Genomic DNA, 27782 nt, shown 5'->3' on the forward strand with positions numbered 1-27782 from the left:
ATAACCAACTCATCATCAAGCTTCGACTATTTGAGAAAACGGTGTCGTGCTAGGGGGGAAAAAACTACATCTGCACGCAGGGGGGCCCAAGGACAGAGTTTGGGAAACCACATGCTAAATGACCAAAATGTAATGTCAAATGTATTTTCTTGTCTAAATCTTTTTGTATCAGATATTTTGTAACTTTTTGTTTGTTTTTTGTGTTTGTACCCCCATTTTTTCTCCCTCATCGCTGCAACTCCCCAAAGGGCTCGGGAGGCAAAGGTCGAGTCATCCCCCGAAACATGACCCACCAACCACGCTTCTTAAAACCCCCCCACTTAACCCGGAAGCCAGCTGCACCAATGTGTCAGAGGAAACAACCTTGTGAAACACCGGAGGAAACACAACTGACAACAGAGGTCAGCCTACAGGCACCCGGCCAGCCACAAGGAGTCGCTAGAGCGTGATGAGCCAAGTAAAGCCCCCCGGCCAAACCCTCCCCTTACCCGGACAACGCTGGGACAATTGTGCACCGCCCTATAAGACTCCCAATAACGACCGGTTGTGATACAGCCCGGCATCAAACCCGGGTCTGTAGTGACGCCTCAGTGCCTTAGACCGCTGCACCACTCGGGAGGCCCCTGTATCAGACATTTGATTCTATTTTTATCTATTTGCTTAGCAGGCACTTTTTTATTTGTACCCGTAAGCAACTTTGCAAAAACTGTTGCACATAATTTTTCCTTTTCTACATTTATCTATAGTCTGACTGAGGTACCTTACTCAGAGTCAAGGACGCTACACTAGTATGCCTTTCTTGGGAATATTAATAGCAACCACCAAGTCACCAGTTTAACTGCAAAACCAATCTGCACGTGTTGCCTATTACTGTACTTGCAGATGCTCCATCCTCTCACATTGAGAACATTACTCTTTTGAAACCCCATGAAAAAACTGCAGATTTTGAAATGTAGAAGTCCTCTATGTTATGAGTATTCAGTGTTGCTGGTAAGGCACAGAAACCCAAAGGAGATCTTCTGGTCGGAAACTGTGTATTGCAATGGATGGCTCCTTTTTACCCCTTATAGTTCATGTCTTCTGCTTCTTTGACAGTCCACCCACTCATCCCTTGTTTTTTCTTCTCTCTCTTCATTGCGCTCTCACAAGTCTTCTCTGGCAGTGCCCAGGACAAGGGGATGTGTGGCCTCCTCCTTCTGATATTTGAGGAAATCATTCCCCTCACGGCCACCCTATTGACAGATACGGACGGTTAAAACTGTGAATGAAAGTATCAGAATATTGATTACAGAGCATTAAGTGTTATTTAATCCATGTCCTTTGGAGGAGGAAAAGTGGTGTTGTAGCCTAACCTCGTATTTCCGAGGTTGGTCCTTCTGTCCTGCTGCGACGAAGAAAATAGCGGGGAAACTGGGAAGAAGGACAACAACAGATGAGATTAAAATAGCAGACCGGTCTCTTCAGTTTACCAGCAAAGTAGTCCTTCAAGAACCTCTCCAGGGATTTCCCATCCCATCTGCAATGGATGGACAGATTAGCAGTGTGACAGCTGACCAGACTGCATAAGGAAGGGTCTGTGATGGTCATGTGTTGTCGTAACTCACGTGAACTCCTCCTGCATGCTGTACTTGTGGCCCTCCCTGTTCCTGATGTTGATGAGAGGTAGCTCTCCCCCGTCGGACGGCCCCGGGCCAAACTCCTCCTCCAGCTCATCCTGGAACTCTGCTCTGTTGGCCACAGCGTAACTCAGCCCCTGAGACTGGAACTGAGTGGTCACTTTCATCACCCTAGGGAGAGAGAAGGGGTAGTGAAAGTGATAGAGAGAGAAAAAGAGAGAGGTGGATATCAGGTAAGAGCAGTTTCTTTCCCCGTGCTGTGGCCCTCACCAGCTGGCCATCAGGTTTATGGGAACTAAGTGAATTTGCCCCATGCCATCATCACGCTGTCCTCAAACTTGCTGTTGAGTCGTGGGGGCCGGAAGAGCACCACCGTTATGGTTAAGAGAGACACAAGAGGAGAGTGACATCATCATAAGGTACTACTACCTGGCAATAATCTATGATGTCATATCCAACTATTGTGCCCTCATAGTCTAGTGACCAGAGGTCTGAATGTTCAGAACCCAGGTGGGATTATATGTAAGGGGAGCTACAGCACATACTCTGATTCCACGCCGTGTTTGAGGCCCAGGCTCAGGTCTGCAGTGTGGGCAAAGCGGTGGCTGTCTCTCATTGCACTAGACGCCTTCAGAAACTCAGCCATCTGAGAGCTGTCAGCACCTGAGAAGAAACCTGACAGCAGGGCGGGAGAATATAAGCCCCTCATATAGTTCACTAAAAATATACATGCAATTGTTTTATTTCAATAGACTAAAGGATCTCTACTTTGCTGTGATTAATAAAGTGAACTCACCAACCACACTGGCTTCAAAATTGTTGATGAATGCATCCAGGTCTCTCTCATTGTGCAGAGGAATGGAACTGGGACCTGCCTGTTTTTTCACGAAGCTCACAATGCCATATATGGGAACATGGGACAACATTAGATGAGTCATACATACACTAAAAACACAGACACAAACCAGAGCAGCAATGATTTTAAAGTAGCCACCTGCACTCCTGGGTCCATCATAAGCAGCAAAGTCCTCTCCATTGTGGTGTGTGGTGGGGTATCCATTGACGCCAAAACGTCCACACGTCTCAGAGTTCACTGTGCAGTCTACCTGGGGAAAATGACAGAAACCTGTTTAATAGCAGTGCATTCAGAGTGGTGGTATGTAGAAGCAGCCCTGATGTTAAAGCTACTGTGGGAACTGATCTCAATTCACCAATAAAGATAAAAGAGAAGCAACAGAGCTATCATGGAAAGTTGACCCCCACATTTTAAAGCAATGCCCATCCTGTGGAACAAAAATAGATTGTAACGAATCTGGATGCAAGGAAATAAAATGCATCCCCTGGGGTGTCATGTGTGGAGAAACTGGTATACTCACTTTAGCTAAAGACACTGTCCCTTTTCGTTTTGTTGCTGCAGTTTCATATTCTGGGGCTAGTTGCTGGCGGTGACCACACCTGAAAGAGAGATGGGATGAAGGGAGGCGCCATACAATGGAAGCGAATGATAAAATGTCACAAATGCTAGAGGCAAGTGTGACAGCTGAGATATCAGGTGACTTAGAAAAGTGTTAAAGAGATACCTAGACTAGTCATAATCCACTACTCAAATATGTCAGCGCAGAATGCACAAATAATGTAACACTGTTAGTTTGAATTGAGCAGACACATTGAGTCAATAAAGCGATCTAGATTAATACAGTTTTATCGGCTAACGTTAGTTTAACTATTTACAGTTAGAACTGTGCAGCTATCTACAACATTGTGCGGTATAATCGATATTAAAATCAGGAATGAATTTGTATTTACTAAACATGTTTAGATGGCTGTAGTTCGTGCGTGCTAATTCATTAGCGAAGAACTCCACCAACAGTCTCGTACTCTTCTACCGTGTAATCGAAATCAGAATTCCCGAGCTCGAGCACGTCGCTGGCGGCTACAAAGACGTTCTACTGAGACAACGCAAAAAGCAAGAACAGGCTAAATGGACCCAAGGTACCCATCGCAGCAGAATTTATTTGCTCCCAATAGCGATATACTGTAGCTGATATCCTCTGCTTTTCACTACCGTTCACTGCCGGGTGGGCGTGAGTGTAGGTAGAGCCGTTACCAGGCACATCTGTGTGGGTCTAGTAGACGTCTAGATGTGCGCCTTGGAGATTGCACTCTTATAACATCTCAGTCATCAACGAAAGGAATTAATAAAAAAAGGCAAACGGATAAATTACGTTTATTTTGTATAAAATATATAACTCTTGTACAGGTAGTATTACGGTGCATATACATGCACAACTCAGGGAATTGAAAAAAGTATTAAAAAAAAAACATGTACATTATTGGACTAAACACCATGTCTATTTATATTATTTATTCAACTGTTGCCACACTAAGAGACTATGTTCCCTCGTCCCTCAGTAGTGCATTTGAGTGATAACTTTTAGACAAAGGGTGTATTTCTTTCAATAAATTAGTGATGTACAGTTACACAATGCTCACTGTCAAAATTGGTTCTGGTAAAAATGGAAAAGCTGCCATCTTTCGAGCTGCTGGTGTTGCTTCAGCTCAGATGATTCTGATATGAGTTAATTAAAAGCATTCATATGCCCTCAATGTTGCTTCCAGATTTCACCAGCCTTGAACTGGTTAGTATGAATATACTGCAGTCAAGTATCTTCTCTGCTCCTCTCCTTTGAAGTATCTGAATTTAGTTCTGTCCTTTTTGGGTTGGTTCTGTCAAGTTCAGTCCTGCTCCTCATCTGTGACTGTCTGCTGTTCAGTGGTCACAGCTTCGTCCTCTAAGTTGACCTGGCGGGCAGCGGTGTGGAACAGGCGCATCAAGTCCCGAAACCGCCGAGACACCTGGACAAGAGAGAGATAAAAGAGTCAGTGGACGAGGGTTAATTTCACAAGCCAAGACTTTTCAACAAGTGTATTACTGTTGGATTTTTTATAGTTCGGTTACAAAAAAACAACCTTCACCTCATTGAGTGTCTTATTGCCAAGTTGGGTGGAAATTGCCTGGAAAGTACTCTGATTGGCACCTTGCTGCTGACAGGTGGTTAGAATGACACGGTCAGCCTCCCTGTAACCCAAAGAGGATTATCACTCTAACAAAAAACATTTTAAAACATTAAACAAATACCAAACATTTTCAGGCTCGTCTTTCTCACCTTGTCCAGAGTATGACCTTCTCCCCACTGGCAGTGAGGGAGATGTTTTTGGCACACACCGGGGGATCGGAAGAGGGGCTGGGACAATGCTGCAGGGGGGTCAGGGGGTTCTCCATCTCCCCGCTAAAGGCTGTTGGGGGGCAATCAGACACCCCCGAGCCTTCTCCATCCCCCTTACTCCTCTTTGGCAAGGGGCTGTTTTCTCTCTCCCCATCTTTCCACTCTTCCTCATCATCCTCATCATCCTCCTTCTCAGTGAGGGGGAGTGAACCTTCCTCAGGACCCTCCCATGAAGGGGCTCCTTGCTTTTCTGAAAAGCATAATGGTTGTTTATCTGCAACGTGTGAAAGAGTTTAAAGGGTGGCTGAACTTCCTGATTTGACTCTAGTGTTTTGTCTCGTTCAGAAATGCAGCAATCATGACTGATGCCAAACAAGAGTTGTCCAACTGGCCTTCACCACCACAGACCACGTGTATGGCGTTGTGTGGGCGAGCGGTTTACTGATGTCAACGTTGTGAACAGTGTTCCACGGTGGCTGTGGTTTATGGTATTGGCAGGCATAAGCTACGGACAACGATTGCATTTGATCAATGGCAATTTGAATGCACAGAGATACCGTGACGAGATCCTAAGGCCCATTGTCGTGTTATTCATCCGCCCCAATCACCTCATGTTTCAGCATGATAATGCACAGTCCCATGTTGTAAGGATCTGTACACAATTCCTGGCAGCTAAAAATGTCCCAGTTCTTTCATGACCTGTATACTCACCAGACATGTCACCCATTGAGCATATTTGGGATGCTCTGGATCGACGTGTACAACAGCATGTTCAGTTCCCACTAATATCCAGCCACTTCACACAGCCATTGAAGAGTGGGACAACATTCCACAGGCCACAATCAACAGCCTGATCAACTCTATGTGAAGGAGATGTGTGGCGCTGCATGAGGCAAATGGTGGTCACACCAGATACTGACTGATTTTCTGATCCACACACTTACTTTTTTTTTTTTTAAGGTATCTGTGACCACCAGATGCATATCTGTATTCCCAGTCATGTGAAATCCATAGATTAGGGCCTAATTCATTTATTTCAATTGACTGATTTCAAAATATGAAATGTAACTCAGTAAAATCTTTGAAATTGTTGCGTTCATATTTTGGTTCAGTATAGATAACTTGACCAGGTCTTGAAGTCGTCTAGGCTAGATAGTGCTGGCCTACTTATTTCGCGACCGTGGCAAAATTGGTTTGACATTGAATAGCATCTCTGGAGCTAGTTAGGGACAGTCAATGAATTACACAATGGAAATGGGACAATTACTTACGTTGCACATCTTTTAGTTGTCTCATTAAATGCCTCCAATATTTCTATAAGCAATTCTAAAATGTATAGTTGGTTTGACGTTTAAGTCATAGACACTTGGCAGCATTGACAAACATTTTATCCATGTACATTGTCGATAGGGATACTGAAAGTCAAACATAATTGACCATAGGCATTAAAATCAGGTCGCATCCAGCTGCGCTCCGAATTGATGATTACTTGGGTGCTGACAGCTGTGGGCAGGATTGAAATAAACCCAAAAGGAAAACAATACCCTTCATTCCGTGACATACCATTTTTTCCTATCATCTCGCAAATCTCAGTTTTGGACAAGACTGACTTTATGACTCTTATCGATGCCACAATGCTGTTTTCAAAATGAGAAATAGCTTTTTAGGGGCAGTCGCACTTTAAAGTTTTTAATTCTATAGGTAACCTACAATGTATTTTCAGCCATATTGCATATGTAGATCGGATTTACTTTAGTTGCTTTTGACCAAATAATGACAACAACCTTAATTCATACAGCATAGGTAGTGCAATTATTACCAGGATGTGGACTGTTGGCCCCACTGTTGACTTCATCTTTTACTTCAGCATCCACCTCTTGCTCTTCCTCTTTATCTTCCTCCCTCTCCTCTTCCCTCTCTTCCTCCCTCTCCTCACCGCCTGTCTCAGTGTGGAGGTTGGCTGTGGGGCTGGTTGCCGTGGGGTACAAGGGGTCAAGGCTCTTCATCGCCCTGGGGATGCCATCGGAAGCCTGAGCGAAGACCGTATGTCACATGCTGTTCTCCACATGCTGTTCTCCATAACCCATATCTCCATAACCCATTTTATTCACACAGACAGTTTAGAACAACAAAACACTAGACTACGAGGCTACCTTGTTGCCATGGCAGCGAGAGCATCCTTTCCTCTTGTGTCTGCGAAGCTTGGCATCATGGCTGGCACCATGGCTGGCACCATGACAGAGGCAGAAGCAGTCCTTTTCTGGCCAATCACACTCCTGTGAAGGAAGACAACCAGCCAAATCAGAATCATAATTGCAAATGCAATTAGAAATCAATAAAACGACACAGTCCACATTTCCTCAAACCTTGTAGATGCCATGAGAACCCATCTTTCTCCTCCGGCTGCGACCTGTCATTGGTGGAATCTCTTCTTCCTCTAGATCAGGGAGGGTCACTTCTTCAAAACCACCACTTGCCCCTCCCCCTGACCCCAAGCCCACACCCTCGCCTCCGTCTATTCCACCCCCTACCTCCTCTGGCCAACAAGCCTCTTCAAACTGCCCTGGACGGGCTGAGGGTGGGCGGAGCTCGTCAAAGAATACCCAGAATTCCCCTTGCAAGTGGGTGTGGCCTTTCAGGAGGGAGGACATCTGTGCTTTAAGCTGTAGAAAACAGAGGTGGATTACCATGGTGATTTAACATTGGTTTACTGTGCTGACAACTAATGTGAATGGTGTAGAATATTGCCATACCTCCTCAATGCTGGCAGGACTGAGGCCAGGTCCCCCCTGCAGAGCACGTACGATTTTCTGGTAGTGAGAAAGGTTTTCCCCAAAACTAATCTCCAGCTGCCTCAGGAAGCGTCGACTCCGCTCAAATGCCTGCTGCTCCTCAAACTGGACAGGACATAAAACATCATAGTCGAAGAGTATTAATGGCTTTTTCAGCAGTGAGAACTTTGCAGATTCACTACAATGTGTTTGGCTACAAGACAAATAATAATTTTGTTGAACATAATTATAATTATATATCAACACTAGAGGTCATGGCCGATTAATTGGGGCCGATTTCAAGTTTTCATAACAATTGGCGTTGCATATAATCAATGCGGTGCCGGTTAATTTATCATCGAATCACAGTTTACTTCCCCCCCAAACGGGGGATGATTTAACAAATGCGCATTCGCGAAAAAAGCACAATCGTTGCACGAATGTACCTAACCATAAACATCAATGCCTTTCTTAAAATCAATACACAGAAGTAAAAAAAATTTAGCTTGCATATTTTTTTAATTTAAATTCATGTTAGCAGGCAATATTAACTAGGAAATGTATCACTTCTCTTGCGTTCATTGCACGCAGAGTCAGGGTATATGCAACATTTTGGGACGCCTGGCTAGTTGCGAACTAATTTGCCAGAATTTTATGACAACATTATGACAACATTGAAGGTTGTGCAATGTAACAGCAATATTTAGACTTAGGGTTGCCACCCGTTCGATAAAATACAGAATGGTTCCGTATTTCACTGAAAGAATAAACGTTTTGTTTTTTAAATTAAAGTTTCCGGATTTGACCATATTAATGACCAACGGCTCGTATTTCTGTGTTTATTACATTATAATTAAGTCTATGATTTGATATTTGATAGAGCAGTTTGTCTGAGCAGTGGTAGGCGGCAGTAGGCTCATAAGAATTTATTCAAACTTTACTGTGTTTGCCAGCAGCTCTTCGCAATGCTTGATTCAGAACATCCAATAGCCAAAGGTATATGTTATACAAATGGTATAGAGAGAAATAGTTGCTATAATAATAATAATTCCTATAATAACTACAACCTAAAACTTCTTAACTGGAAATATTGAATAACTGGGAATATTGAGCCACCAGCTTTCATATGTTCTGAGCTAGGAACTTAAACTTGAGCTTTTTTACATGGCACATATTGCACTTTTACTTTCTTCTCCAACACATGTGTTTTTGCATTACTTAAATCAAATTGAGCATGCTTCATTATTTATTTGAGACTAAATAGATTTTATTTATGTATTATATTAAGTTAAAATACATGTTCATTGTTCATTCAGTATTGTTGTAATTGTCATTATTACAAAAATATATAAAAATGGTCCGATTAATCGGTATCGGCTCATTTTGGTCCTCCAATAATCGCTATAGGCGTTGAAAAATCATCATTGGCCGACCTCTAATGAACACTCTGTTACATTGGGCCTGATCCTTAATAAGCATCTATGAAAATGGCTGTGATGTCATCCTTACCAGACCACACTCCAAAGCCTGCTCTGGGAGGAGGAAGGCCGCAAAGTCTCTGAGGAGGTCTGGCCATTCCCCCAGGACAGGACGGAGCTGGGAGAAGAGCTCCACTGCGCTGCGCCCCTCACCCTCCTGCTCAAACTCATATAGCAGCCCCAAGAACTCCTCCACCTTACCAGGTACGCCCTGAAGGGCTTCCCGCACCTGAGAGAGGAAGCCGGGTTCGAGAGTTAAAGTTAACCTTTTCTTTTTATTGGATAACTGCTACTAATGCTTTGCAACTTGTTTTGAAGTATGTCATTTAGAGTATGCTACCCGAGATCCAAAAATCCACTTTACAAAAAACACAATCAATTTTTGTTCCTTACCCTGTTGAGGTAGGCCTGTGCAAAGGCGATGTCCTTGCTCTCTCTGAGGGGGTCGTTGTCTAGAATGTGGTCGTCATAGAGCAGCAGCAGCTTGGACGTATCCTTACTGTCCCTCTCCGGACGACGACTACGCCTCAGACTGCGAGGAGGCCTGCCTCGCCCTGAGGGTACCCAACCACAGGAAAAGAGCGAAGATACAAAACAAGGATTCAAATTAGTACTTATATGGAAGTGAATACTTAGTAGACCATTTCTGATAACCATGAAAACATTTTGTAGTGGGTCTCCATCACCCCTAGACCTGAGACTGACCTCTGCCACGTCCAGCTCCCTTCCCACTGGCTCTGGGGGTTCCCTCCCCAGGGGGCACGTCCTCCTCTCCAGGGACCTTACTGACCCCGCCGTCTCCAGACTCCAGCCCCTCCCCCTTGGTGGGCCCCTCCTCCTCCTCAGAGTTTTCCTCCTGGGAGTTCTGGGAGACGGGGGAGTTGGGTGAGGTGGGGGAGTTTGGAGAGTTGTCCTCCTCAGAGTCACACAGCCTCCCCTCTGAGGCCAGCCATGTCAGCTTCTTCATGGTCTCCTGTGGGATAGATGGTGGGCGACCGTTAGCAGGCTTAAGGAGAACTAATGAAGAAACTATTCTTAACTTTCTAGATATATTAAGGTAGAATCTTGTAAAAATAGAAACATGTGCTAGCTGTCTGAACAGGTACGCTACTTTCATGGCAAAAAATTCAGACTTAAACTTTTAAGTTACGTACCTGCAGCTCGGGCACTGAGAGAACAGACTCCTCTGAGGCTGATGACATCACTTCCTCTTCATCTTCATCCTGAGTCAGGTCATCAAAATCTTCCTCTTCCTCCTCCTCCCCTTGCCTCTCCTGCTCTCCATCCCCGTCTTTCTCTCCATCCTTCTCTCCTCCTCCATTTGGTCCTCCATCTCTTTCTCCCTCTTCTTCCCCCTCTCCACTTCCCTTTCCATCTTCACCCTGCTCTCCGTTTCTCTCCTCCTCTCCCCCTCTTCCACTGTCTCCTTCTCTTTGGTCACCCTCTTCTCCACCATTCTTCTCTCCTCCTCCTCCAGTTTGTTCCTGTGCTACAGTCCTTCCACTCAGCATGCCCATGCCATGCACACCACAATCTCCCTCCTCTTCTTCCCTTCTCTCATCCTCTTCACCACTATTTCCCTCAGGTGGCATGTCAGGTATATGCGTTGATGTAGCTGCCATGCACCACCTCTCTAGCCCCACCTCTCTCCTCTCTTCTTCTCCCCCTATCTTGTTATTCTCCACCCCATCCTCCCCTCCCTCCATTTCACCAACCACCATTCTCTCCAGGGCATCAGCATGGCTTTCCAGGCTGGAGCAGGGGCTTCCAGAGGGTGACTCAGAAAGTGTCAGGAGAGGACCCTCCACATCCCCCCATCCCTCCTTCTCTTCCAGCTCCCCCTCTTCCCGTAATCCCTCCACCAATCGGTGCAGCTGCTCCTCTAAACTCGACCCGGAAGCATATCCGCTAGTCAGAACACTGTTGCTGGGCAACCGGACACTCAGTGCCTGCTGGTAGCCCATTGTGCCATTAGGTAAAGTGGTGAGTGGCGAGAGGCAGGAAGGTATGCCATTCGTTAACCCAGTAATATTGTGTTGGGGTGCAGGCGACAGACCAAACGGGAGGCTTTCAGACCGGTGAAACCCATTCTCTGAAGCATTGGATGACACGGACCCGTTTGAGACCAGGCAGTTTTTGGGCACCCATAGCATTTGCATAGAACCATGGGTCGCAGTTTGTACCAGTACATACTGGTCATTCTTAGGGGCTGAGAGGCTCTGGATGATTGACGGAGACATAATATCATGGGAGCTGCTAGACTGGAGTGTGAAAGTGTCTGTATTAGTAATGTTCGGAGTGTATCCAGAAAGGTTCTGGGAATAGGTTAAGGATGGGTCAAACCCAACTTCATCTTTGACCTCTGCATGAATTGGTTGCCCCCAGGTGCTGTTCTGATTGTCGAGGGAGGGGTTCATAGGGCTGGTTTTGATGCTAAGGGGAGGGGAGGGCGTATGAGAGAAGAACACAGGGCTAGACTTTAGCTGGAGCCTGCTATCAGGGGGTGTGGGGGGATAGTTCATGGAAACTTCCAAGCTGGGTGGGGCAGGCAGGAGGGGCCTGGTCAGAGTACGGGCGAGCGCTGCTCTGGTCTTAGCCTGAGTGTCCTGGTGGGAAGGGGTGGAGTGTGAGGGCCGCTTGGCCAATCTTGGAGCAGCACAGGCACGATGGGCTGAGTTAGTGACCAATGAGGGAGTACCACCATTCTCTGTTGGAAGAGCAAACAAGGGGGGTGGGGGTGATGGCTTTGGGGTAGCTGGTTGGATGGGCAGCAGTTTGCGAAACGGTGCCCGGTAGGGTGTTTTTTTCTCTGTTTGATTGGGACTCATTTGCATCACAAAGAGGGGGGCTCCCACCGGGATGGAGGGTAAGACCTGAACCAATGGCACTGCTCCATGGGCAGGAGTGACAGGAGCCTGGGACAATGGCAGGGCCCTCCGGATTGGAGTGCTGGGGGCCTTGGCCAATAGGATGACCCCTTGTGAGGGGATAGGTCCAGGAACATGGGCCAGAAAGCGGAGTGTATCTGGCAGGGCTTTGGCTAGGGGCGTAAGCGGGGCAGAATGGGTGAAAGCGTAGAAGGGACGAGGTTTAGGGGCAATGGGTGGGCGCTCGCCTTTGTAGTTCATGCAGGGGTGTAGGCGTAGGATGACATTTCTAGGGAGAGATGGGGGATATCGCGTCCCATTGGCGAAAGTGTAAGGAGGTGCTGGAGGAGGTGGAGGTATTCTGGATGGGGATTTCCCATGTGGTTTATTATACTCCATCACCGCCCTGTGGATGAAGGGTAGACTCTTCTGTAGAGGAGAAACAATTTACATAGGAATTAGTACCTATTAGTAGTAATAGGGAAGTAAAATGGAGAATGACATTTTCTCTGATAAGTAAATACTGAGAGTGGTGGTAGGTGAGTTTGTACCCGTAGCCAGTTGGGCATGACGGACATCTCTCTCTCCACTGGGGGGCGCTCCTCCCCTGGCATCACCCTGCTACAAGTCTCCTGCATGGCAGGAACTATGTTGTGCTGACAGTACAACTGAGAGAGAAGAAAATAACAGATAAAGACCAACATGGAAATAGGTGTAGTGGAGTACCACCATTCTCTGTTGGAAGAGCAAACAAGGGGGGTGGGGGTGATGGCTTTGGGGTAGCTGGTTGGATGGGCAGCAGTTTGCGAAACGGTGCCCGGTAGGGTGTTTTTTTCTCTGTTTGATTGGGACTCATTTGCATCACAAAGAGGGGGGCTCCCACCGGGATGGAGGGTAAGACCTGAACCAATGGCACTGCTCCATGGGCAGGAGATAACATCAAGGCATGATCAAAACATTGAGAAAGACTGTGATAAGCATCAATGAGTTGTGAGGTCCACACCTTGATAGCGTTGTCAGATGCCTTGTGGCCACACAGCTCCTTGACACGGGAGCGTAGCTGGTCCTGCTTCTTGGTACGGATGAGGTAGCGACACATGAGCTGGTAGGGGAGCTCTGTCTGGCTGAAGTGCTTCAGCCCAAGTACAATGAGCCTGGAACAAAAATCCACATTGCGAGTAAATATCTAGTCTTAAGTCTAACATTCAAACATGCGAGGAGAAATTTGATGCTTGGTTGTAGTAGTAAAGATGACAATAAATATTTGTAAAATGCGGTTTACTCCTTGCTGGTAATTAATGTAGCAGTTTCTGGAGTGTAATGGTTATCACGTTCACCTTACATGCGAAAGGTCTGTGGTTGAAAAACTGATAGAAACAGTGATCTTTGACACATGCAGTTAGTGCTGTATCAACAACAGAGAATATATGTTCTCATGAATGGCTTTTTTTGGAAATTCGAATACATGCAATGAATATCTGTAAAACTTGGGTTACTCCTTGCTGATAACACTTGCATCAGTTTCTGTAGTGTAGTGGTTTCCAACTATGTCGGTGAATGGTCATTGAATGGGTTTGGAGATAGCTAGAGAGAGACCCTCTTTTTAGCAAAGGGTAACACACCTTCAAGTGTTAATATTCAGCTCAATACTGAGCAGGCACTCACTGACAAAATACTCACGTTTGGCATGGCTATTTTTGACCAGTGTGTAAAATGAGTAATGTTTTTTAAAAGTTTGTTGTTGTTTGTGAACATGAGCTCCTGTGGAGGTTGTGTCCCCACACAGGACGTGCAGCATGTGTAAACGTGTGTGTGTGTGTGTGTGTGTAAACGTGTACCTGTCCTCTCCGCGTGTGTAGAAGTTGTTCTTGGTGCGTGGAGGGTGCAGTGCGGGGTCCAGGCTGCAGTGAGGCAGGAGCTCTGGGTAGAGGAAGACGGAGCGGGTGGCGAGCAGCCAGGCCGTCTCAGCATGCAGCAGAGGGTATGTACGCACTGCAGGGACAACCAAACACTTACCAGCAATTCACAAAACTCACCCTCTGACACACATAGATAACACAAAACAACTACACACACAGGCTATCAATACCATCTTTAGTTCATACAATTCAGATTCTCACATCTTTACATTACATATGAACCACACACACACCAGACCTCCCTGTTCATTACCATTGTTAGAGCGTGTTTGAGGCCTGGCAGGGGGGGTTGGAGGAGAAGGAGCGGATGGCGAGACAGAGCTCTCCTGCTCCTGGACCAGAGACAGCGCCCCCTGGAGGTTACAGGCCCTAAAGATGCTGCTGAATCCTGGGTCCCGGACTGACCTTATCGCCTCCTCACGCTGGGCAAACGTCTGGAGCTCCTCCTGGGTGGGAGGCACACAGAGACTAGGACTTGAGATAGATAGATAGAGAGATACAGAGAGAGAGAGAGAGACAGAGAGAGAGAGAGAGAGAGAGAGAGAGAGAGACACAGAGAGAGAGAGACAGAGAGAGAGAGACAGAGAGAGAGAGAGACACAGAGAGAGAGAGACACAGAGAGAGAGAGAGACAGAGAGAGCGAGAGACAGAGAGAGCGAGAGACTCAGTTACTCACCAGGTACTGTTTGGTGGTGTGGGCCTTGTGGTGCAAGGCCTCCACAGGGCTGCACAGCAGGTGCACCTGGGTCAGCAGCTGTATGTGCTGAACAGAGACAGACAAAACAGGCAAGGGGGGTTGTCAGTGAGTCTACCAGTGTCATGTGTCAATATTGAAACAATTGGAAAATAATTACAATTATTGGTGTCAATAATAAGGCAACTTTGAAAATCGAAATGTAATATACCACCAACTTCAGATCCTCAGTTAAATTTTACGAGCAGGCCAATCTACCTGTTGGACTTGCTGCTGCAGCTGGAGTTTCTGGATGTGGTCGAGCGTGAGGACGGGGCAGGGCAGAGGTGGCAGCAGCACCATGGGGGGTGATACCGTGACGATGGAACGACCAGGGGTCTCCTGGAGGGCTCTCCTCTGCTGCAGAGCCTCCATCTGCTCCCTCACAGTACGTCGCCTCTCTGTTAGCATGTTAGCCAGTGGCTCCTGAAACCTGCAGAGATCAGAGGGCAGGGGTCAGAAAAGGGAATAATAATCATATTGATGACATAATACAGCACTTCATTGCATAAATCATCTCAGTGTGCTTTAAAGCATTAAAAAAAGACAAGCAATTTAGAAAAACATCATTCATGAGATGGAAGGTCCTGAGAGGGTGGGGAAAGTTCATGGCTTGAGTGGTCATCGGAGGAAGGTGGTCGTAAGGGGAGAGCAAGCAAAGATGGCAGGCAGGCAGCACTGTGTCATCAAGGTGTCTCACTGTCCCTCCCGTCTGTGTGGCTTCTCCATAGTAGGGCTCGGATGACGTTTGAGCTCAGCTACTGCAGTTTATGGACTCCGTATTAACGTTAGGTGTAGCTAGCCAGCTACTCCTTCACTACTACCAAAATTAGGTACCTATTGGGTGAATCGAAGATAGTCATGTGGCGCCAGAAAGCACACCACATTTTAATAACAATTTAAGAGTAGCCTTGTTGAGGATCGTAGGGAGGACTACTCCCGACACTGCACACCTCTGCTGTGCCGTCTTGCTTTCAGGCTTCTTTCCATCCCAAACCTCTGGACACTAGCTGTTATTTGAATATGGTCAATTAGCAGGCTTTATCACCAAAAATATCAGTACATGTGGCCCATGTGGGAGATGGGACTGAAGACACCCTTGACTGGAATTATACTGAACAAAAATATAAAAACTCAACATGCAACAATTCAAAGATTTTACTGAGTGACAGTTCATAGAAGAAATCAGTCAATTTAAATAAATTAATTCTGCCCTAATCTATGGATTTCACATGACTGGGCAGGGGCACAGCCATGGGTGGGCATCACCCACTGGGGAGCCAGGCCCAGCCAATCAGAATACATTTTTCTGCACAAAAGAGCTTTATTACAGACAGAAATACTCGTCAGTTTCACCAGCTGTCTGGCTGGCTGGTCTCAGACGATCTTGCAGTTGAAGTAGCCGCATTTGAAGGTCCTGAGCTGACGTGGTTACATGTGGTCTGCGGTTGTGAGGCCAGTTGGACATACTGCCAAATTCTCTAAAACAACATTGGAGGCAGCTTATGGTAGAGAAATTAACATTCAATTCACTGGTAACAGCTCCGGGGGATATTGCTGCAGACAGCATGCAAATTGCATGCTCCCTCAAAACTTGAGACATCTGTGGCATTGTGTTGTGACACAAAACTGCACATTTTAGAGTGGCCTTTTATTGTCCCCAGCACAAGGGGCGCCTGTGTAATGTTCATACTGTTTAATCAGCTTCTTGATATGCCACACTGGTCAGGTGGATGGATTATCTTGGCAAAGGAGAAATGCTCACTAACAGGGATGTAAACAAATTTGTGCACACAATTTGAGAGAGAAAAAAAAATTGTGCATATGGAAAATTTCTGGGATCTTTTATTTCAGCTCATGAAACATGGGACCAACACTTTACATATTGCATTTTTATTCTTGTTCAGTATATGTTTGGATTATGCAATATTCTGCTTAAAAGGCTCTAGTCTACACAAGGGGATCTGATGGAGGTTCATTTGGGTAGCTCTACATACTTTTGTGCACTGAACTTTTGGAATGTGACGAAAGCTTAACTCCGCTTGTGCAGACTTAAATCACAGTGGTGAGACTTAACCCTCTCTACCCACCTCTATTATCCTCCTCTACTTTCCCTAATGTTGCTGAGTCATCAGTGGTAGCACTGTCACAGAGCCCTTACTCCATAGTGTGGAAAAACCTGTCTGTCTCTCCGCACGTCATACTGCCTCGTTAACATTTAGAGACATCCATTACACCAGGACACAGTGACGCAAACGTGTGCATGCGTGGAGGGTTGCTGGAAGGAAGTAAAATGCTCTCATTAGCTCAGAGAAGTGGCCTGAAAACAGCACGTCGCACACACAGAGACCTCTCAACAGACGTCACAGTTCAAACATCAAAGTAGGCACGTGCCAACCAGCTACCTGGCGCACTGGGAGTGTATGTGTGTGAGAGACACAAAGTGAGTTTGTTAGTGGTGTGTGTGTCTTTTGTTAGTATGAGTAGCTGTAGCTCAAATGTGTGTTAGTGTGGATTGTAGCTCTACTTTGAGTTCTGTCCACCTCCTGACACTTCAGAGGAAGAGAAAACCCCAGAGCATTTCTCTGCCTCCCTACCCAAGCAGATACAGCACCCCTATGCTGCTCTGTCCCGAAGGGAGGCCTTGGTGTGTGTGTGTACGTCACTTCAAGTGATTCCTAGAATGGCATAGATGGATAGGCTCACTCGGCTACACAGCTGATGCCTGCTGGACTGTTCATTAACACTGTACTTCATTTTGTTTATCTGTCAGCCCCAGCCCCGAACTCAGGCCCTGTGTGTAGCTAACTGACCCTCTCTGCCCATTTATCGCCATTTACCTGTTGTTGTTGTCTTAGCTGTTTACCCGTTGTTGTCTCACCTGTTGTCTTACTTAGCTCTCCCAATCAACACCTGTGATTGCTTTATGCCTCTCTCGAATGTCAATATGCCTTGTATACTGTTGTTTAGGGCAGCTCTCATTGTTAGATTTTTCTGCAGAGCCCCTAGTCCTGATCAACATGCCTCAGATAGCCCACTTGTCCCATCCCCACACACATGCGGAGACCGCACCTAGCTTAACTGGCGCCTCCAGAGATGCAATGTCTCTTATCGTCACTCAATGCCTAGGTTTAACCCCACTGTATTCGCACCCTACCATACCCTTGTCTGTACACTATGCCCTGAATCTATCCTACCACGCCCAGAAATCTGCTCCTTTTATTCTCTATTCCCAAAAGCACTAGACAACCATTTTTATAGCCTTTAGCTGTACCCTCATCTGGTGATGTTGAGGTTAACCCAGGTGGTCTCATTTACTGACTTTGCAACCGTAAAAGCCTTGGGTTCATGCATGTTAACATCAGAAGCCTCCTCCCTAAGTTTGCTTTATTCACTGCTTTATCACACTCCGCCAATCCTGATGTCCTAGCAATGTCTGAATCCTGGCTTAGGAAGGCCACCAAAAAGTCTGACATTTCCATCCCCAATTACAACATTTCCATCCAAGACAGAACTGCTAAAGGGGTCGGAATTGCAATCTACTGCAGAGATACCCTGCAGAGTTCTGTCATACTATCCATGTCTATGACCAAACAGTTCGAGCTTCAACTTTTAAAGATCCATCTTCTCCAGAAATAAGTCCCTCACTGTTGCCTCTTGTTAATGACCCCCATCAGCTCCCAGCTGTGCCCTGGACACCATATGGGAATTGATTGCCCCCCCATCTACGGTCTACAGTCAATCACGGATTACAAAAAGAAAACCAGCACCGTCACGGACCAGGATGTCTTGCTCCCAGGCAGACTAAATAACTTTTTTGCCCGCTTTGAGGACAATACAGTGCCACTGACACTGCCCGCAACTAAAACATGCAACCGAATGCTTCACTGCAGCCGACGTGAGGAAAACATTTAAACGTGTCAACCCTCGCAAGGCTGCAGGCCCAGACGGCATCCCCAGCCGTGCCCTCAAGAGCATGCGCAGACCAGCTGGCTGGTGTGTTTACGGACATATTCAATCAATCCCTATCCCAGTCTATTGTTCCCACATGCTTCAAGAGGGCCACCATTGTTCCTGTTCCCAAGAAAGCTAAGGTAACTGAGCTAAACGACTACCGCCCCGTAGCACTCACTTCCGTCATCATGAAGTGCTTTGAGAGACTAGTCAAGGACCATATCACCTCCACCCTACCTGACACCCTAGACCCACTCCAATTTGCTTACCGCCCAAATAGGTCCACAGACCTAACCCATCCGGACAAGAAGAATACCTATGTGAGAATGCTGTTCATTGACTACAGCTCTGCATTTAACACCATAGTACCCTCCAAGCTCGTCATCAAGCTCGAGACCCTGGGTCTCGACCCCGCACTGTGCAACTGGGTACTGGACTTCCTGACGGGCCGCCCCCAGGTGGTGAGGGTAGGCAACAACATCTCCACCCCGCTGATCATCAACACTGGGGCCCCACAAGGGTGCGTTCTGAGCCCTCTCCACCCACGACTGCGTGGCCACGCACGCCTCCAACTCTATCATCAAGTTTGCGGACGACACAACAGTGGTAGGCTTGATTACCAACAACGACGAGACGGCCTACAGGGAGGAGGTGAGGGCCCCCAGAGTGTGGTGTCAGGAAAATAACCTCACACTCAACGTCAACAAAACTAAGGAGATGATTGTGGACTTCAGGAAACAGCAGAGGGAACACCCCCCTATCCACATCGATGGTGGAGTAGTGGAGAGGGTAGTAAGTAGTAGTGGAGAGGGTAGTAAGTTTTAAGTTCCTCGGCGTACACATCACAGACAAACTGAATTGGTCCACCCACACAGACAGCATCGTGAAGAAGGCGCAGCAGCGCCTCTTCAACCTCAGGAGGCTGAAGAAATTCGGCTTGTCACCAAAAGCACTCACAAACTTCTACAGATGCACAATCGAGAGCATCCTGTCGGGCTGTATCACCGCCTGGTACGGCAACTGCTCCGCCCACAACCGTAAGGCTCTCCAGAGGGTAGTGAGGTCTGCACAACGCATCACCGGGGGCAAACTACCTGCCCTCCAGGACACCTACACCACCCGATGTCACAGGAAGGCCATAAAGATCATCAAGGACAACAACCACCCGAGCCACTGCCTGTTCACCCCGCTATCATCCAGAAGGCGAGGTCAGTACAGGTGCATCAAAGCTGGGACCGAGAGACTGAAAAACAGCTTCTATCTCAAGGCCATCAGACTGTTAAACAGCCACCACTAACATTGAGTGGCTGCTGCCAACACACTGACACTGACTCAACTCCAGCCACTTTAATAATGGGAATTGATGTAAAATATATCACTAGCCACTTAAAACAATGCTACCTTATATAATGTTTACATACCCTACATTATTCATCTCATTTGTATACGTATATACTGTACTCTATATCATCTACTGCATCCTTATGTAATACATGTATCACTAGCCACTTTAACTATGCCACTTTGTTTACATACTCATCTCATATGTATATACTGCACTCAATACCATCTACTGTATCTTGCCTATACCGCTCTGTACCATCACTCATTCATATATCTTTATGTACATATTCTTTATCCCCTTACACTTGTGTCTATAAGGTAGTAGTTTTGGAATTGTTAGCTAGATTACATGTTGGTTATTACTGCATTGTCGGAACTAGAAGCACAAGCATTTCGCTACACTCGCACTAACGTCTGCTAACCATGTATGTGACAAATAAAATTTGATTTGATTTTGATTTTAGAGTTCGTACTGCTAGGTGACCTAAATTGGGATATACTCAACATTCCGGCCGTCCTACAATCTAAATTAGATGCCCTCAATCTCACACAAATTATCCAAGAACCTACTAGGTACAACCCCAAATCTGTAAACATGGGCACCCTCATAGATATCATCCTGACCAACCTGCCCTCCAAATACACCTCTGCTGTTTTCAACCAGGATCTCAGCGATCACTGCCTCATTACCTGCGTCCATTATGGTCTGCGGTCAAATGACCACCCCTCATCACTTCAAACACTCCCTAAAACACTTCTGCGAGCAGGCCTTTCTAATCGACCTGGCCGGGGTATCCTGGAAGGACACTGACCTCATCCCGTCAGTGGAGGATGCCTGTTTGCTCTTTAAAAAGTGCTTTCCTCACCTTCTTAAATAAGCATGCCCGTTTCATTTTTTTTTAAACTAAGAACAGATATAGCCCTTGGTTCACTCCAGACTTGAATTCCCTTGACCAGCACAAAAATATCCTGTGGCGTACTGCACAAGCATCAAATAGTCCCCGCGATATGCAACTTTTCAGGGAAGTCAGGAACCAATACACACAGTCAGTTAGGAAAGCAAAGGCTTGCTTTTTCAAGCAGAAATTTGCATCTTGCAGCACTAATTCCCAAAATTGGGACACTGTAAAGTCCATGGAGAATAAAAGCACCTCCTCCCAGCTGCCCACTGCACTGAGACTAAGAAACACTGTCACCGCTGATAAATCCACAATAATAGAGGATTTCAAGAAGTATATGTCTACAGATGGCCATGCTTTCCACCTGGCTACCCCAACCAACAGCTCTGCACCCCCCGCACCCCCCCGCTGAAATAAATAAATCTCTCTACTATTATTCTGACATTTCATATTCTTAAAATAAAGTGGTGATCCTAACGGACCTAAGACAGGGAATTCTTACTAGGAATAAATGTCAGGAATTGTGAAAAACTGAGTTTAAATGTATTTGGCTAAGGCGTATGTAAACTTACGACTTCAACTGTATATCACTCCAGTGTAAATTCCTAAATTGTAATTACTTTGCTACTATTGGTCTATTTATTGCCTTACCTCCTTACTTCATTTGCACACACTGTATACATATTTTTCTATTGTGTTATTGACTACATGTTAGTTTATCTCATGTGTAACAGTGTTGTTTTTGTCGCACTGCTTTGCTTTTTTTTGGCCAGGTCGCAGTTGTAAATGAGAACTTTTTCTCAACTGGCCTACCTGGTTAAATAAAAGGTGAAATTTAAAAAATAAATAAAAATAAAACCGCATGAGTGGCTGCAGTCACGCATCCTGCAGTTGTTCATAACACATACGACAGATGGCCAATTTGGCTCACCAACCAGCACAAAGTCAACAAGAGGAGGACCGTGTTTGTAGAAAAAAGCAAGGGTGAGCTAAACGGTCACACATTCACATCGATTCAGTTCTGGGATAGATAGCACTGTTGACTCAAGGAGGACCAGGAAGCAATGGATTATTTGGCTAATCATAATGCTATTTTATGAAACAGTTGTCATTTAGCGCATCTCAAAAGTCTAGTTGCTTCATCTGGTTGTTTGCGCCACATTAAAAGCTCTATATCATTATTAATATGAGGTACTGGGTTGGTGGACCAACTCAGTGACCTTGTGGTTAGTGTCCACTCTGAGATCGGAATGTTGGGAGTTCGATCCCCGGCCGAGTCAAGACTGTAAAAATGGGAACCAATGCGCCTCTGCTTGGCACTCAGCAATAAGGAGATAGATTGGGTTAGACTAGTGTCCTGTCCAGGGGGTCTACTTGTACATCAAGCTGCCTCATGCTACAGAAACAGGAGATCTGCTCCTACAAGCTGTTCCAGCTCAGGGCTACTTACTTACTGGGTTGGCAGTACACTTTTTGAAAGCCCTTTCTTTCCAGAGAGAAATAGGGAGAGGGTCAGGGTGGAATCATACCGAATGGCTTGTGGAACGTTGAATTGCGGAGCACTCAGGGGTGGAGCAGCTTCCTCCCTCTCTTCATCTTCTTCATGCCCATCGTCATCCTGTCCATTCACTATTAGCTCATCATCCTGGAACTGAAGGGGTAAAAAGAGTGAGATTCAGAAAATAGATTTTTTTTTAAGAGAGAGACTTGCAGATATGATCCCATAATCCTCACCGTCTCGAAAAGCTCCTCCAATAGCTCGTTCACTTCCTTTTCTGAAAGAGAAAGAAAATAGTTTGGTTGATTTTTCCCCTTGAGCAAAATGTAATTATATATATATATATATATATATGGTTAGGGTTGATGTATGGAAACATTATTACAGAGACTCACTGGTGATGCGTACGGCCCGGTCATTCCTGTAGTCCTCTCGGTCAGGCTCATCCAGATCCTCCAGGAAATTATACTCTGGGTCGTCATCATCATCACCCTCTTCTGAGAGAGAAAAGAGAAGGCGGAGGTCGCGAGAGAGACAGAAAAACTGTTATTTTAAACTGTTGTAAAGTGAAGAAAGGTATATGGCCTAAGGGTAAAATGGCTGTCAACACACACAACCATAACCAGTGAAGACGAAACGGGAAAGATGAGGCAGAGTGCGGGAGACAAACAGGAGCAGAGCAGTGGGGGGCAAAGTCAAAATAAGCAAAACATGACAGAGCAAACAGAGAACAATTAAACCAACAACACACACATCTCCCGTAAAATGTGTACACACACACAGGTTAAATGCAGCTCCATCTGTCTCAAGTCTACCTGCTTCACACTTTTGTGTTTGGGGGAGTGCCAACTTTTTGTGTATTTCACTAATTAAGTATTTGCTCCAGGAAAAACTGAATTCATTACCCATTTTTGAGAATGATGAAAAATCCTGTTGCATTGGTTTCTACATGGTTGGACCATTCAATTTCAATAGTACACCACCCATCCTTGAATCCTCCCTCATCATCCCTTTATTTGAATCCTAACCTTCATTCTCCATGTCGGATGTCATGAGGCCCTGCAGCCACTCGCTCCAGTCGCGGTCCTCCAGGGCCAAGCTGTAGTCGTACATGTCAGGAGTGATGTCAGGGGCATGTAGCTCCGCCTCCAGCTTGCCCAGGGGCACGTTCCTCAGGGTCCGTTTGGAGCGGGTACGACACGCCACCAGGCTAGACCCTGCACCTCCAGTCAGAGGCTGGAAACAGAGAGATGGAACCAATGAAGAAAGAGATTCACATTTGTCTTGATATGGCTGAATAGTTTCATGATACGAGTCAGGTGATTTCCTGGTATAGCTGAATAGTCTGCTAGTATTCATGGGTTGCACGTTTTGTCACAGTATTGTTTTGAACATTCTCTTGAGGACTGGTGACCGAATTAACGTTCTACTCAATGCATTGCCAATGGCTGTGATGAAGACTTCATCAAAAGAGCATTACAGTTGCTTGAAAACCCTATGACATTTCAAAAGGAGGCAAATAATTAGTAAGAAAACCTTTGTCATAATTGTGATGTCCCCAGATTGACTTTAGATGCAGTATAACTTTAGCTAACTATCCGAGATTAAGGGGACAGCACTGAATTTTAGCTAGCTAGCTATTTTTGACAAACTTTGCTAGCTAATGGAAACATTGCCCTCTCTCTAAAGTAAGTTCGACGACATAATGATGGAAAAGTTGTTTTTGACTAACTATTTCCTACTTTAGCACTGTCATCCTATTTCCATGCCACTGTAGTGTAATTTAGAATAAATAGGCATTAGCCCCTGTCCAAAATGACTTGGCATCAGTCAGGGACCAATATGGCTGTGGTGTCTGTATAAAGTTCATAACAATGGCAACGATGTGACTAAGTGACGGAAGTGCAACCCATTAAGAGTTTAACTGTTTCAGTACCTGGAAGGATTCGGTGCAGATGGGGCTGAGTTCCAGCTCTTCCTCCACTGCGTGAAGCTTCTCCAGGAAGGTGCAGTCTTGGGGCCTGAGGGGCCGGGAGGGGCCAGTGGAGGGTGGGGGCGGAGGGGGCCCCATAGGAACAGTCTCCACCCTCAGATGTCTGGGCTGCCTTGACTTCTAAACATAAACCAAGACCAACATTACAGTACACTCATACTCATCCAGTGCACATTGTAAATATTAACTCAGTCAGTTAACTCTGACACTGTATATAGTATGTTAACTTACTTTCTTGTATTCTTATTTCTATTTCTCGTTTGTTGTTGTTCTATCTTATGTTATCTTTAGTATTACATTTGCATTGATTACTGCATTGTTAGGTTTAGAGGTGTCAAGAAATGCATTTCACTGTACTTGTGACAAAGAAAATGATAAAATAATAATTGCATTCTTTCCCCCCCAATTATTTCAATAACTTTCAATCAAAGGCCAAATGCAGAGGTGTGGCATGTTACCTGTCTGGGACTGTCAAATCTGTCCTCTTCACACTCAGAGTGTCCAGGGGTCCTGGGCCTCGCCCCTCGGGCACACCGTGGGGACGAGGCTGTGCTGTCCACATCACTCCAAAACGTCTGAAACGACAATTTCACAGGCATGACATCGTAGTCACATAGCACACACTTTTGACTGATTGAAAATGCTCTTCCTCACCTCCTCTGTAGTCTCATCCTCCTCATCCTCATCGGGGCAGTACTCTTCATCAGAGGAGTCCTCCTCCTCCTCCAGAGGGATGTCAACAAACTGGGGAGGCTGAGGAGAGGAAGCAGGGAGCGAGATGAGAGGGAAAGAGTGAAATAGAGGGAGAAAGCAACAGAGATGAAACAACAGTGAGGAGTAATAAAGTATTTGACATGACACTAGCACTATGTGTGACAGGGACATACCTTCACTTCAAGGACCCTTTTGATAGGAGAAATATTCCAGGTGGGGATCCCCTGCAAGAGAAGAGGAAGCCACATTAGACTATTGAGATGAATCCAGGACAGAATATTAAAAGGTAGCTAGCTACAAGTTGTGTTACTGGAAACCCACCACCCCCCTTTCTACCACCTCCTTCAGTCTGGAGCGGGTCATCTTGGGCTCCTGAGGGATGCAAATAGAAGATAAAAACATTGAATTCAAGCAGAGGAGAGATAAATTATTTTCAAAACTTGCAAGTGATATCAGCAACCAATTTCTGAGTTGTACTGTCAGTATAACTTGTGTATGTTGACGCTCACAAATAGGGGTAAGTCCTGCGTCTCCTGGATGGCTGCTTTCATCATGGCCACTACGTGCTCGTTGGTTATCACCTCCTGAGGGCAACATTCACAGGTGTCAGTCAAAAATGTTCAACACTAACATTAGTACTTAGCAGTTAGCATTAACCCCTCTTTTTCCCGGATTGAGACTCCAGGTAACTCACATGGAGGATGGTCCGTACGTTGACGGAAGTCAAGTTGTGTTGCTGTGACTTCCTCTCCAGATCCATATCCAGCTGCTCAAACTCATCTTCCTCACTGTCACTGGATGAATCTTCCGACAACCTTTTTCCAGCCACGGAGTGTCCCTCTTCCTGCCCATTGTCTAAAGTGCTCTTCATTTTCGAGCCGTGCTTCCTCGTTGACAGCCTCTGGCCCCCACAATCCTCTCCATCTTCAGACAGAAGTAATGAATTTGTGCACATCAAAACAGAAACCCAATTCTCATACAATAGAAATCTGATTCAGTGTTTCCAAAATGGTGGGTATGTCCACAGAGAAGGGATAAGCAACTTTGATGGGGGTGAGGGCCAGAATAAATCTGAACTCATCATGAGGGGCTGCAGTGGCTCGCGGGTCTGCATACCAACATCCATAACCACACATGTAGTCAGAGCAAGCCCTAGACTTTTGGGGGCCCTATGTAAAATTGTTGGGAGCAAAACATTTTCGCAGCTCCCCCTCTTGACAGTGGAGAGCTAATTTCCCTAAATTCCACACATTTTGCCAAGGGGTGTGAAAGCATTTTGCCAAGAAGTTTGGAAAGCAAGTTTGCTGCAATTCTACATATTTTGTCATTGGGAAGAGAGAATATGTAGCAATTTAATAACTAATTTCATGCTAATCTTTTAAAAAATTGCCACAGGGCAGAGAAAAGAAATTCAGCTTTACACCTAATTTCTTGCAATTATACTAATTTCGCCATAAGGTGAAGAGAAATTATTGCAGTTATGAATATGATATCTGAGGGTTGTCTGGGGGGGGTTGGAAATTGTTCTTGTTTAAATCGGCGTGTCACAAGAAGCAGAGTTGAGAAGCTCACCTAAGGTAATTACCAGGCCCAGTTCTGTGTCGTCCTCCTCTGCCTCAGAGGGGCTGGGAGATAGCTGACAATCTTCCCCATTCTTAAACTGGCCTGCAGCAGATACAAAACAAAGATTTCACAATGAGATAGGAGTTGATCACATTCCCACCACTGAAGCATGTAAACCAATATATGTAAAACCAATGAAAAGCCCTTGCACATAAACTCCAACATCCCTTCATATCTCAGCAACACACTATGTGCTACTTGTCATCCCTCTCTCTAGTTCTCCATTCCCCCTTCCTTTTCTCATCCCTCGTACCTGAAGAAATTGTCCTCTGCTTGAACCTGGGAGAGTGTCTCATTGGTGACAGCCCATCTGTGACCGTCATCCCAGAGCCCTTTCCCTTAGCCGGGGTGGAAATGGAGAGATGTCTGTTAACAGAGAGAGTGCAGAGTGGACCACCATTGGAGACCTGAGGGGCACAGGTTGTCTCATCCCTCTTCAAGGCTTTAGAACGCATGGGCAGTGGTTCTGGGGTGCTCGATTTGCGTTTCTGGGCTTTCATGCTTCGAGGCCTGAAAGAACACAACAGTTTAACGTTACAGTTACATGAGGGGGCTAACGTTAGCAGACAGTAAAATATACTCGGTCATAGAATATGACAATATGATGAAATATTTGCAGTTGTTACTAGCTAGACAAAATATACATAGCCGAGTAAAACAGCTAACGAATGTGTCCCATGTGTGTAATCCAAGCTACTATCTAGCTAGCTGTTATTATCTAGCCAAGTTAGCAGGCTAGTGTTGCCGCTTTCTCAGTTGCAGTACAAAAAAACACAACCAGGTCATCACAGCTATATAAAACATTTCTTACTAGCTAAAATAATCGCATGACACAAGTCACGCTAATGACCCTGAAGTAGTTGTTTGGGTAGTTAGCTAGCTAGCTTGTGTTGTTGTTATTAGCTTGCTGGCTAACGACGTATATTTGTCAACAACTAACCTTGTGTGTTTGTGTGTCTCGGAACTAGACGCCCGACTTTTCTAGGTTGACAGTACATTGACCTTTCACATTTAGTAACTTTCTTGGTGTCACTTACCCGGAAATAGGCATTTGGTGCCATGAGAAGATAACGAACTAAGCAAATCTCAAAATAATTTACAGCGCCCTTTCCCGCGTGTCACAGATAAATCCATCCCCACTTAATT

General features: G+C 45.7%; 2 protein-coding genes across 9 annotated transcripts; both read right to left on the reverse strand.

The window, feature by feature from the left end:
• Positions 1-523: 523 nt before the first annotated feature.
• LOC109901456 (protein disulfide-isomerase A3-like) lies at positions 524-3804 on the reverse strand. 5 transcript variants are annotated; one of them, XM_031786870.1, is made up of 8 exons: positions 3428-3804; positions 2993-3071; positions 2611-2718; positions 2413-2507; positions 2162-2291; positions 1605-1787; positions 1353-1410; positions 524-1232 (listed from the first exon to the last, which is right to left on the reverse strand). In XM_031786870.1, exons 5-8 carry the CDS (start codon positions 2260-2262, stop codon positions 1143-1145), a joined length of 432 nt encoding a protein of 143 aa, XP_031642730.1. In that variant the 5' UTR covers positions 2263-2291; positions 2413-2507; positions 2611-2718; positions 2993-3071; positions 3428-3804; the 3' UTR covers positions 524-1142. The 5 variants fall into 5 exon arrangements, with proteins under 5 accessions (XP_031642730.1, XP_031642729.1, XP_031642728.1 ...); XM_031786869.1 differs by having other exon boundaries at positions 2611-2722; positions 3428-3757; XM_031786868.1 differs by having other exon boundaries at positions 2611-2722; positions 3423-3751.
• A 23-nt stretch (positions 3805-3827) lies between these two features.
• Positions 3828-27782, reverse strand: gon4lb (gon-4 like b). Of its 4 annotated transcripts, none has more exons than XM_031786863.1 (31): positions 27674-27782; positions 26890-27146; positions 26586-26678; positions 25708-25937; positions 25523-25597; positions 25353-25385; positions 25187-25237; positions 24954-25052; positions 24758-24874; positions 24243-24419; positions 23335-23542; positions 22702-22803; positions 22543-22583; positions 22338-22459; positions 14831-15044; positions 14555-14641; positions 14132-14324; positions 13798-13951; positions 12963-13113; positions 12511-12627; positions 10247-12388; positions 9798-10065; positions 9486-9646; positions 9124-9321; positions 7597-7740; positions 7210-7506; positions 6997-7119; positions 6663-6873; positions 4784-5093; positions 4593-4695; positions 3828-4472 (listed from the first exon to the last, which is right to left on the reverse strand). In XM_031786863.1, the coding sequence occupies exons 1-31, from the start codon at positions 27685-27687 to the stop codon at positions 4353-4355; spliced, it is 6612 nt and encodes a 2203-aa protein (XP_031642723.1). In that variant the 5' UTR covers positions 27688-27782; the 3' UTR covers positions 3828-4352. The 4 variants fall into 4 exon arrangements, with proteins under 4 accessions (XP_031642723.1, XP_031642722.1, XP_031642721.1 ...); XM_031786862.1 differs by having other exon boundaries at positions 22702-22800; positions 25335-25385; XM_031786861.1 differs by having other exon boundaries at positions 25335-25385.

The sequence above is a fragment of the Oncorhynchus kisutch genome, linkage group LG13, assembly GCF_002021735.2.
Source record: "Oncorhynchus kisutch isolate 150728-3 linkage group LG13, Okis_V2, whole genome shotgun sequence".
Taxonomy (NCBI): Eukaryota; Metazoa; Chordata; class Actinopteri; order Salmoniformes; family Salmonidae; genus Oncorhynchus; species Oncorhynchus kisutch.

Excerpts from the sequence above, each read along its gene's own strand:
- LOC109901456 (XM_031786867.1), bottom strand. Across the intron at positions 1,788-2,161 it reads AAACACGGCGTGGAATCAGA|GGTGATGAAAGTGACCACTC; the intron begins GTATGTGCTGTA and ends CTCTCTCCCTAG. Across the intron at positions 1,233-1,352 it reads ACCAACCTCGGAAATACGAG|GGTGGCCGTGAGGGGAATGA; the intron begins GTTAGGCTACAA and ends ATCTGTCAATAG.
- gon4lb (XM_031786861.1), bottom strand. Across the intron at positions 12,389-12,510 it reads TCATGCCCAACTGGCTACGG|AAGAGTCTACCCTTCATCCA; the intron begins GTACAAACTCAC and ends TCTCCTCTACAG. Across the intron at positions 7,120-7,209 it reads GTTCTCATGGCATCTACAAG|GAGTGTGATTGGCCAGAAAA; the intron begins GTTTGAGGAAAT and ends CTTCCTTCACAG.